The sequence below is a fragment of the Aulonocara sp. 'chitande type north' Nkhata Bay genome, linkage group LG14 (genome assembly GCF_057382095.1).
Source record: "Aulonocara sp. 'chitande type north' Nkhata Bay isolate Kocher_YH1m ecotype deep benthic linkage group LG14, A_spYH_male_GT1.1, whole genome shotgun sequence".
Taxonomy (NCBI): Eukaryota; Metazoa; Chordata; class Actinopteri; order Cichliformes; family Cichlidae; genus Aulonocara; species Aulonocara sp. 'chitande type north' Nkhata Bay.
Window position 1 is genome coordinate 11,486,262 of NC_141357.1, and position 12,324 is coordinate 11,498,585.

The 12,324-nt window shown below is 40.6% G+C and overlaps 1 protein-coding gene across 1 annotated transcript in view; it reads right to left on the minus strand.

Moving 5' to 3' along the window:
* igsf11 (immunoglobulin superfamily member 11) overlaps positions 1-12,324 on the minus strand; it is a 122,926-nt gene that overhangs the window by 75,671 nt on the left and 34,931 nt on the right. Inside the window, exon 2 of the mRNA XM_086260914.1 lies at positions 9,775-9,804. Coding sequence (XP_086117040.1) covers positions 9,775-9,804 — 30 coding nt within the window. The remainder of the gene's footprint in view (positions 1-9,774; positions 9,805-12,324) is intronic.

Genomic DNA, 12,324 nt, shown 5'->3' on the forward strand with positions numbered 1-12,324 from the left:
GCAGAACACTGAGGGCAAAGATGGCAAAAGTATGTGGCAACAATGTTACTTGAAGCTACTGTGTGATGCCAACTATGAGACGGTACAAGGACAGGTTTGTTTAAAGTGGACATCTGATCACACGCAGGCCTCTCAGTAATTAATAGGCATGAAGTGTTAATTCAAAATGGTATGTGTTTCAACTTTCAACTTTAACAGGATTACAAAACACATTCTTCAGAAGTGGCATCTGGAAGGTAAGAAGTAGGGGGGGATTGTGACTCGGTTATAGTTTCAAGTCACATTGTGGTAGCAGCTCTTTTTCGGTACAACAGTGATTTGCTTGGACTGATAGCCGTGTCGTTCCACTCATACTGCGCAGCCCTGACCTCTGTCGGTCTCATAAACACTGGCTTTACAAAATTTGATTACATGTACGTGTGGAAAGAAGAGGTCAGAGGGGCAGAAGGAGTATGTATGAGAGAGAATGACTGACAACTTGTATCCCTAAATCCCCAGAAGAGAGCAGATCAGAAACAAGGTGCAGTGCAGAAGAGTCAGCAGTTATAAACAGTTACTTACTAGAGCTTGTACTATCAAACTCTTTGTCATGATAACCTCTTCATGTTATAGCTGTGGGATTAAAGAAACCTATAGTAGTTTCTATGGAGTTTCACCTATAACATTAGTTCATGTTAGCCACACTGGACTAGAAATGTCAATAGGAGGTCAGTCGGAGATCTTGTTGAGAATACATACAGCTAGGGCTGGGCGATATATCGAGTTTTTAAAAAAATATCGGTATATTTTCATACGAGATATAAGATGTGACAATATCGTTTATATCGATATAGTATATGTTACGTTATAATTATACTTGTGGAGCCGCAAGTTTGCCTCTCTTTTATCCACTTTTGTCTCTATGCAACGTTACTGGGCCTCACCTCTCCTTCACTGAACACAACTCCCCCATCGCTTCACCTGCAGGCAACGACAAGATGGACACGGCAAATCTCCGTTAACGAGTTACTGCGGATCGCCCCGTGTGTGGGGCTGGATGGCGTCAACGTGTTAGCGAGCTAACCGCGCTAACGACATGCATGACCTAAAATCCTTTCATTTTCTCCAAAAACGACCGTGCGCCTTATGTATGAATTCTGGTTGTGCTTACTGACCGCGAACCGATTTTATGTGGTACACGGCGCTCAGCAAACTGTCAAGAAATGTTTTAGTTCGACTTTGGTAAGCTACGGAGCTGCAGCGCTTGATGGATTGTCGGAGCATTATGACTACCGTAGTCCGGAGCCTCGCGGAGTGATACGTACTGTGCTTCAACGTAATATTACCGTATTGTGTGTGTACAAGCACCTGTTAAGAGACACGGTTATGAAGCAGATTTCAAACTCCAGGCTGTCAGCCACACAGTAGAACTTGGGAACAGAGCAGCTGTGAAATCTGTCTTTGTTATTATGCTCAGCGTCTTTTAGTTCACATTTTGACTGCATAATTGTGAGCTTTTTGTTATGCACAAAAACAACATTGTTTTCTTTTATTTATGGAGGATTATTATTTAATAAATGCTGATAATTTATTTTTGAGTAATTTCTTCATGTACATCTACGCTGTATGTTAATAAAAGTGCCTGTGTGACATCTGGAACACAGCTTTGACTAAGAACTCTCTTTTTGTTCTTACCTTATGGCTTAAAGAAAAATATCGAGATATATATCGTATATCGCCATCCAGCTAAAAAATATCGAGATATGAATTTTGGGTCTTATCGCCCAGCCCTACATACAGCAACCATCTTAAGAAAAAAAACAACAAAGAAAATAAATGGAAAACAAGAAGCACTCCAAGAGAGCAAACCTCCACGAAGGCGGCACAGTCTCTGGGTAGTATTTATATTTAACGGAGTAGTATCCTGTTTTGTATTCATTCGTGTTGTTTTCTTTGTGCTTTTTAAATGGAATTCAGGAAGGTTCAAGACATACAAATAACGTGTTTTGGAGCCAACGTGAAAGAAAAGCAGATGTAAAATATAAAACTGAGGTCAGAACTCAAATGTGACAAGCTATGGATCCAAACTATAAGAGTCAGAGGCCCACGGTAATGTTATATTTAGAATCCCGTTATACATCACATATATCACATATATAGTGTGTTGTCAACACAAACAATGGCAGTAAGAAACAGCTTTAAATTGATTTACATAGAATAATTATCACTTTGACCTTCAGATTGATCTGTTGGGGTCAGAGTTCAAATGCGATACGATAATTTAAATCTTTATGTGGTACTTTTTATATGTTGACCTTGAAGACCTTGGTGGATGCAAGACAAATTTTAATGTCTTGTTAATGTGACCCCGTATCAGTAAGGTGATTTTATCCTGTAAGTCAAATAGAAATAAAACACATTGTGAGCATGCATTTCAAGGTGTCTATATTTAGCTATCCCCAGGTATAAAACTGTGTGATTAGAAAAAAAATCCCATCACTTCTTTGGAAGCACTTGGGAAGCTGACATTTCTTTTCAGTCACATTCATTTTCTTGGCAACCTGCTAAAACACAACAATAATTACCTGCTTTTAACTCTGCTGTAGTAGTGTCCAAAACTCCAGAGGGAAACATCTGGGACTTTTTTAGCTGCTCAGTACTCCCGAATGCTCACCAACAAATTGTTAACCGTGTCTTGTCTACTATCTTGACTTGACCAGGTACTAAAAAAAGTTCAAAGTGAACCAAACAGTAAAGTTGTGGGACAAGCAGCTAAACAAAGAGCCCAAATGTTTTTATAAAACCCTGTTTGTTGAGCGACTAGCGTCGTCTTTGTGTGGGATTTATGGTTTCTGTTGTAATCCTTACAGCTTTGCTCTGACACCGCTCAAAGATTTTCTTTTCCATGCCTGCTCCTTCTGTGTGTTTTGCTTGATCTGAGTTCTTTGTTCTTTGTCCTTTTTGCACTTCTTCCTGTTTTATTTTGAAGGTTAAGAAGGTTAGAAAGGTTTGAAGGCTAGAAAAGGAGAAAAGTTGTTCCATTTGGTGTTTTGCCTTTTTGGTTTTTTTAAACGAACTGTAAACTGGAGGCCATGGCTTTTAGCCTTTTGACAGACACTGGGTCAAATTTAAGAACTTCATCCACACTATCCTTTTTTCACATTGTCACATGCAAAAAAAAGAGGTCCGCAAGTTATTTTCTTTACCTTCAGTCCATTGGTCATTAGTGCTGACATGTGCCCGCACTCAGTTTGAGATCCCTGATCATATCTCCTCGTCGCCTAAGTTACATCTTTTAAATTTGAACAATGGGAGCCACCTCTTCATTCTTCCCGCAATCCTATACTTCTCCCAGCCTCCCACTCGCTCCCAACTTCCCCGTTCTTCCATTGTCCTCGACTGATATTATATGAACTCTCATTACAGGGGTGGTAATAGACTCTTCAGCACCCAGATCCTCTTTATTATCTGTCAGCTGTGGACTACATCTCTAAGCTGATTAGCCAGAGCCGTCTTTTCAGCATTTCAATTAGGAGCGTTTTGAATAGTCAAGCAGCTTGCACGCCTTATATTCATTACTGACATTCTTAGAGCACTATGCGACGTTCAAATCCAGTAATCCAAGAAACATATTGCAGCAGTGAGGATGAAAGGGCAACAGAAGAATGACATCATGGCAGATTTTAATATTGGTCTCACAGGCAAAAGGCAAAAGTAGCTATTAACAGCAATGCAAAGCAATTTACAGCAGCAGAGACACTTGCAGTTTAGCATAAATGGCCCAGCTGGCAATCCTGTCATGTACACCCATATGCAAGCACACATGCATACACACAAACGGTTTTTCATATGCTTTAAAAGACAAATATATTCAAGAGAGTTATATTTACCATCACATATTAAGCTCTGTGCCTGAATCTTATCACTGCAGAATGGTAAAAATTGATAAATGTGTCAGTCTGAGTAGCATGAAGACTGGACATACAGGTAAAACACCTGTATGTCCAATTCGGCTGTTCGGCCAGGTAAAGGGCCACAAAAGGGGAAAAAATGAGAGAGGATGAAGCGGAAGAGCAGGAAATTGAGGGAGAGGAATGGGAGGAAGAGGTTGTGACTCCTAGTGCTAATGGATTTAGGTCAGATGACGAAGATATGATTTGCTTTGCACGCTGTGTGTGTTCGTGCGTGTGTGTGTTTGTGTGTGAGCTTGCGTGTACAAGTGGAGGGCATGGTTTTGTGATGTCATTAACAGTGGAGCCAAAATACGATGATCTCGGGGTATTATCAGTATCTGTTTAAGGTATCCGGCTTTGTCAAATACCCACTTGACACAGGAGTCACCATCATGTTTTATCATTCAGTCTGACTCTCTCACTTTCACACACACAAACACGCACACACACACACACACACAAACTCCCACTAATCCATTCAAGGCATTGTTAATCCAGCTGTGTGCTGGTACAGAGATGTGCTGTACATGGCTGACAACCAAGTCACCAACGCTGATGTCATACCTGTGTGTATTTCGGTTGCCTCCGTTGTAATCGCTGCTGTTTGCGAGACAGACGCAGCACACTATTATGCGACTACATCAAGGAGCCTAAACCGTGTACTCTGCTCTCTGCATTACAGCACACTGAATTTCTCTCTGTAGAGATCCTGAGTGTCACAAACGCTCGTGTCGGTGCGCTAAGTGAAATGTTGTTGTCATGTTCTCAGCTGTATAATTTGACAAAGAGCTCAGTCTCACTTAGAGCCTCAGTCGGGGAGAAGGGAGCAGAGAGGGAAAAGGGATGCAGTTGTGCACACTTGAGGATTTCTACAGTAGTCATGTACCATTTGCCACAGAACAATGGAAGTGGAGTAGCTGAGAGTCAAGTGCCTTTTCCCTGGGCATGTTAGTGGTGCTTGTAGAGGAAGACGACGGTCTTCCACATTTCATATTAGATTTTTCAAGTGAGTAGATTCGTTTTTTTTACCATTGTGGTTTCAGTGAGGTCTCTTTCTCTAACCTTAAAACATAATATCCCTCATGCTTAATTCAACGAACACGTTTAGACTAGAGATGGACCGATCCGATATTACGTATCGGTATCGGTCCGATACTGACCTAAATTACTGGATCGGATATCGGAGAAAAATAAAAAATGTAATCCGATCCATTAAATATCACGAAAGCACCTCACAAAACTTGCAACACGCCGTAACTCACCTCAGAACGTTAGCACGTCGGAGCAGTATGCATCACGTGATAGAGCGGCTGTGGCATGCAGGACCTGTAGGTGGTCTGGATAGCATTTGGAGCTTCGCTAGCAACCCGGCATTTCATCTCCGACAAAGTTATCCCGAGAGAAGTAAAGCAAGTGTGTAAGTCCATCTCTGAATGTTTGTAAAGCATTCCTGCGTTAAGCTTAACAAGCGACTGCCTCTTCTTGCTGCTACTTCAATCATGAAACTGCTTAACGATCAGCTGATCGGCTTTTCTGTCGTGAGTCCGTGTCTCTAGTTTGCTTTTGGCCCACTTTGCACCAGAAAGAGGAAACCAGCGGCTGAACAACAGCAGCACGTTTAAGCTTGATCAGCTATTGTTAGAATGTATTTAATATTACTTTCTACTCGAGGATCTTTTTCTACTAGCTGACGGCTGGTAACTGTGCAGGGGCGGATCTAGCAAAGTTTAGCCAGGGGGGCTGATAGGGCATTAACAGGGAAAAGGGGGCACAAAGACACACTTTTCTTTCTTATTCTCATTTAAAATGTCTAGCTTTTAATAAATAATTATCTGACACCCAAAGTTTTAATTTGATGCAAAATGAATAGAAGTCCATTACTGTATATAGTAACTATTAAGTCTAATATATATACCCTAGTAAGCTATAGTACTTTTTCCTTTGGGAAGGTACCATCTGTGCAGTCTGCAATTTTGTTGAAGAAAGATGTTGAATCTATTTAATATTTCTTGAAAAATAATTTATTTCTGTGCATTTTTTTTCACACTGCATCAAATTAAGGTTGATTACGTCGATTAAGCATCATGAGGTGGAGCGTGAGGGGTGGTTCCCTATTTTTTATTTATTTATTTTTGTTGTTGCTGGGAGTTGGAACCCTATTAGTTAGGTTGCTTAATATTTATGCTAAGTACTCTTTAAAATACCAGAATAGGGAGGATGGTGTAGGTTTAAGTTTATTAGATTGATCAGTATTGCTGTACTATGAAATATTTTTTTTTGCATACAGGTATAACAGAATAGCTTTAGTGTAGTTGTTGTTTTAAACTTGAGTATGAACTTATACAAAATGCAGCAAGATATTTAAAAAACAGTTTTGTTGATTAAAAAACACCATATCGGATTCATATCGGTATCGGCAGATATCCAAATTTATGATATCGGTATCGGTATCGGACATAAAAAAGTGGTATCGTGCCATCTCTAGTTTAGACGTATTAAAATCACAAAAGAAGTATTTCATCTCATCACCTTGACACTGTCTGATCTGTTTCTCAGGTATGGTAGAGTGGGTCTGTATTGTTGGAGTGTTCAAAGATATCGCCACAGTCTTTGCTTGATTGTTATAATCTGGTCAATCTGCTTTAAATGCTTAGTTTCCAGCAGTTACTGCATCTGTTTGTCATCGACATGAGGGGATTTCTTTAATATAGTCGCAGCTCTGGCTGTAAACACAGCAGTGTCACCAACCTGCTCCATCTGATTCAAAATTGTATCCACCGCTTTGCTCTGCAGTACTCTGCAGTTTTTGGATGTTGACCAAAACAGCTTTTTCATTAATTAAGTCATGTTAAACTTGCTTTTCTTTGCTTAAGGTTAAAGTAAAAGTGAACAGTACAGTCCCAACGTGTGCCCCAGTCACACAAGTATAGAAACTGTTGAGGAATTATCTGACAACCAAATGTGTATTCTCCAACCAATTGGGGAGTGGTTACTGGAGGTTGTTGGCAGTAATTAAGAAATTCACACAGGCCTAGAGACCCCCTGGTAACCTCAGGCCATTGGTTGGCAGGTGGTTGCTGGAGGTTACTGCCAGTTGCTAGTAGTCCCTGCTGTGTGTGATGCTGGACGGAAAACCTCTGTGCGATTGCTTTGATCACTAGCAGGTTACTGCTGTCTCCAGGGGTTTTCATGCAAGATGCCAACTTGTCTATAAACTACTCGCCAAGCAGCAGTGAAACTGAAGAAAGCGATTGTAACTATAAACAGAGAACATTCACCAAAACGTTCTGCCCTTCAGTTGCAAAAGGGACTACTTTCTCTTTGAAAACAGACAAACTCAAGTCCCAGTTTGCCACAAGCAACTCTGCAGTAGGAAATACGAAAAAGGAAATAAGAGGATGACATTTTAATTTGCTACCTGAACACCCATATGCACCTTTTAACAGAGACATATATAAATAACACTGTTTTATATAGCCTACTGTATTATTGAATGACTAAGTTCACTGTTATGGCCCACAATAAGCAGGAAATGAGGGTATATATTTACTGAATACAAATACCTTGCTATAATCATTGTTGTTGCAGAACTTTACTTGCTTGCTTTGAGTGCCGTGCACTCTCATACTGTGGAGTAGATTCAGGCACCCTAACAGATTTGAGAATTTCAATTTTATTTCAGTGGTAATTTTAAATGTTGTTATTTTTTCCTCTTCTTTTTACAGAACCAGGCCAGGGACAGAGAACAGAAGAAGAAAAAGTTGGCTTAAAGGGAGCGTGGACGTGTAGTTATGAAGAAGTTAGGAAAAGCCTTCATAAATTATTTCAATGGATATACAAATGATGAGTGTAACCTTCAGAGATGTTTTGCTGGAATAAATGGGGAATAGACTGATTCTTCTACTCTCCCAGAGCACTCAAAGAATTTAATAGAACATACTTGATTCACCTATTCACACCCAGTCATAGAAGTGCTTTTTCTATGTTTAAGTGCTTTCTATCTAACATTCACACACATTCACATGCATCGGAGAGCAACTTGGGGTTAATATCTTGCCCAAGGATATTTGGCATGTAGACAAAAGTAGCCAGGGATTGAACCACCAACCTTCCTAACCCACTTAACCTCTTGACTTACAGCGACCAATGCACATAATGGGGAAATAAATGTAGTTCTTTACATTTCTAATAGAGTGGATTTTTAGGACTTTTCAGTTACAAACTAGAGGATGCATTTTTTCATGCAAGCCCAGATTAAGATTTAACTGCCTGTGTAGCATGGACGGGATAAATAAGGGAAAGCAAAGGAGTGGACACATCCAGAAAGAACAAGACAGATGTAAAGCTATGCTAACAGGAAGCACAAGAAACAAGTGAGGAAAAACAGTATGCGTAGAAAAAAACATGATACAGGCGAGGCAGAAGACTATCAAAGTAAAACAGGAAGTAGCACACTTAGACATGTAGGCTTGATACAGGGACTGGAGAGAAACACTCATGAAGACACACAACTTGATGTGGGAAGACAAAAGCACGCACATAGCAGACAGAGCTGAAAGACAGAGAGAGAAAGCTAAAGAGCAAGGGACGAGAGAGAGAGACAGAGGAAGAGAGTGCACGAGAGAGCGACAGCAAACTTGACTTTCATAAACAGACATGATAGACAACACAGAGACATGACAGGCATACAAATTAACATGAAGACAAGACTGACTTCACAGAGAGACACCAATAACTAACACAGGAAACTAGACACGAGAGAAGGAACCAGCTAGTGATGATGAACAATGACTTAATCGCATAATAACAAAAGCCTGAATGACAACAAATGCAAAATATAGAGCTATAATATAAAAATAACTAACTGGAAAACTCAAAACCAATAAGATAGAAAAATTAAAAACCCATGAGAAAGAAGGAGCAGTCAGATTGGGACATGGCTGAGATTGAAAGGCTGAATGTGGGAGGAAGAGGGTCATGACATTTAAAAAAAAAAGCTGGGAGGGATCACAGGGAAATACTGAAAGAAAAAACAGAAAGAAGAAAAGCAATAGGAAAGAGTGACGGATAGACAGAGAGATAGTAAGCACTAAAATGTAGTAGAGGAGATAGCAGATGGTGGGGATTATTCTGGACTAAAATACTCTGTGATCTACAGAGGGAAGGCCACAGACATAAACCGTTACAGACTCCATCTGCCAGAAATAGACCAAAAAGAGCTGTAGGTGCACCATCACGATAATGATCAAATACTGCCTGGATAGCAAAATCCAAAAAACGGCTATATTTGTCATCATAAACAACACAATGACTCTGAGGACAGATAAAATGCTGATGTTCAGTTATGCTCACGCGTTTAGAGAAATCACTTGGGAGAAATGTCCTGTTGAGTGTCACAGAATCGGGCCTTTCAAAAAACTTAACAGAATTATATTTAGAAACTGAAACGGGTGATCGGCAACGACGTGAAGACCTAAAACGTGCTGCTTTCAGGTGCCTATGTGCTGGAGCATTTGTTTGTGTGTGATTATGACTGATACCATCAGCCACTAATCCACATTTTATGTTCACCGTGATTAGGACAACAGCCTGCTGAGCTATGTGCGTGCATGTGCGTGTCTGTGTGTGTGTGTGTGTGTGTGCAGTGAAAACAAAGGCAAACTAGTCCACAAATCTCCCAAATAATTCGGTTATATCCATCCACACACATACAAAACCTGAAAACACACAAACAGAGATACAGACTAATGCTTGCTAATCACCCAGTCTCCCCCTGTGTGCAGGAAGGGAATAAAAGAGCAAAGACAGAGATCTGGAAATAAGTTGAGCTCTTTTTTTTTACCTTTTCCTGTGTGTAGATCAAACCTTGAACCTGCGGAGAGAGAGAAAAGACAATAAAGAAGGCATAATTACTGTTGTGTTTTGTGAGTGAGCATTAGTGTAGCTGAGGCAATCACACAGTGCACCATCACACTGATGAAACAGAGAAATCAACATTAGCATCTCTCTGCAGGCAGACAGAACCTGCGCCATGCTCAGTTGCTTCTTGCATCTTTTCTTGATATCCCTGCAACTGCTACTCAAGACTTTAGGTTCCTGTGGCAGCAAGTAAGCCAGTGGCATTCAAGTCTCAAATATTGTGACTTAATCTTTGTGTGCATAAGAGAGAAAGTGTGTGTTTGTGCATGTGTGTTATTGGCTAATTATCTACCCTGACATGGGGGGCAGTTAATTAAATCCTTCCCCGGCAGTATGCATAAAGTAATTATTGAGCATGGATGCATATCTACAAAAAAAAAAAAAAAAAAAACATTTGCATGTGATAAACATAATGTCACGTGTTCCCTGATGCAACACACACATTTAAAAGAACTTCCTTTCCAAAGAACTGAGAACATGCAGGCAATCAAACCGCAAATCAGAAATTTGTTTTTTGCATCATCTTCTCAGAAGATAATGAGCTGCTCTTCAATTCCACCTGGAAATTGAAGGTGAGCGCAATTGCACTTGACAGACCGCTAAGTTCATTGTTTCTAAGTTCATCATCACATTGAACCGGTGTTGATTTTGTTGCTCGTTGATTTTCGTTAAAGGACTGTTAAAGTTAAAGACTTCTTAATTCTTAAACCTATTATGGATTCAGTTTTTATACACCTCAAAACACCAATATGTATCCACCAACTGCGCCAGTGAAACAACACATTCCCTGCAATCACCGTGCCCCCAATTACTGCTTTCTGTTCTGAAGCTGATGGAAGAAGCCTGTCATCCAGTCGGTATGTACAACGTGCAAACAGATGCCCGCTGCATCTGCCGTCTCAGTGAAACGGTCCGGTGCTGGATTGACACGATCTGCTAAGCTGCAGTGAGTGTCTGAGATCTTTACCTTCGCTTAAAGGGCTTTGAACGCTATAATCAGTGATGAAAGCTCTTAACTGACACAACATCCTCAGAGAGAGAAAGGGGGGGGGGGGAGTGATTGCGTGTGTGCGGGGTTAACTGGGCATTTTTGTCCCTTTGCTACTTTCACGAGACTTCTCACACTTTTCAATTTCAAAGATTCACTTTCTAAGATATCTCTTCCTTTCATGCAAAACACTGCGTCATTGTCCCACACTGTAGCTGCATTCAGAGTATTTTGAAAAGAGGCAACACTGGCAGTTTCAATCTGTCCTCTGCTGAAAACCTTTGATGCTTTCAAGCTGAACAGAGAGAGACTGACCACCCAGGCTACAGGAGCCCTAGAAACAACAGGAGCTTCTGCAGCATACAAATAAGCTTAACAATCTTCTACGGATACGCACACATAAACACAATAAGATGTGTATGCTTTTCCCGTACAGGTTTATGTGTTGCTAAAAATACATATAAAAGACCTTCATGTTACAGGATTAAAGTTCTTTTACCCCTATAGGGACCCCAAAGCTAACAAGCTTTATGGCTCATATAGCAAAAACATCATGCCTGAGTACTTCTGTTTTAGTTTACCAATACAAACGTTCTGCTAAGAGCTGAGTTCTTATAATCTTGCGAACATATAGTCATGTACTTGGTCAGTAGAAAAGCACTTTACACTCTCTTCATGTGTGAAGAGATAAAAAAAAAACCAAGCAAACAAGCGAGCAAAACAAGAAAAACGAGCACACACAGTAATAATATTTCATATTTTCTGCATGAGCAGGTGATGCAAGCAGAGGTGTGAGGCTGATGCTTCGCACGGCTGATCCTTTTCAGCTGCTGACATTCACAGGACCGTCAGCAGCATGTCTTCACACTACCTGCCACATACGGCTGGAGTGTTCTGCGCTTGGAGGCATAATCATTTCAGCAGTTGTTAAGGAGAACTCATTCAGATGGAGCAAAGGCCTGTGGCAAAATTGGAAGAGGAGGGTGGTTGGCAGTGAAAAAATGTGCTGCACATGCTGCTATGTTAACAGTTAATATTTTGCGTATCTGCACAGAACTAATGCAAATTTTGTGCAACAGTGGATGTAACAGCAGTGCGTGATCGCATCTGACTAATCAATGAATGAAAGTTCAGTGACTGACGATGCAAGGAGTGGTGTTTTGGGGTGTTTTTTGAACGAGGCAGCCAGAAACGAAAGAGCCAAAATTAAAAAATGTGATGATGCGAGCAACAGGTTGCAGATACAGATACTATATCTCCCCCTCTCTAAAGGGCATCATTCACTCTACAACAATGTGATAAGTCACTGCGTGAGTCCACTGCCAACAGTTTGAATTTAATCTCAACCTCTGAGCCACTTTACAGAGAATTTCAAACCATTACCCAAGCTCAACGATTGCCAGTGGCTGCCAAGTACCTTCAAGGGAATGTCAGTTTCCATGGTAACCACGCCACCACCAGCTGTAGACCCCATGAGTGAAAAAT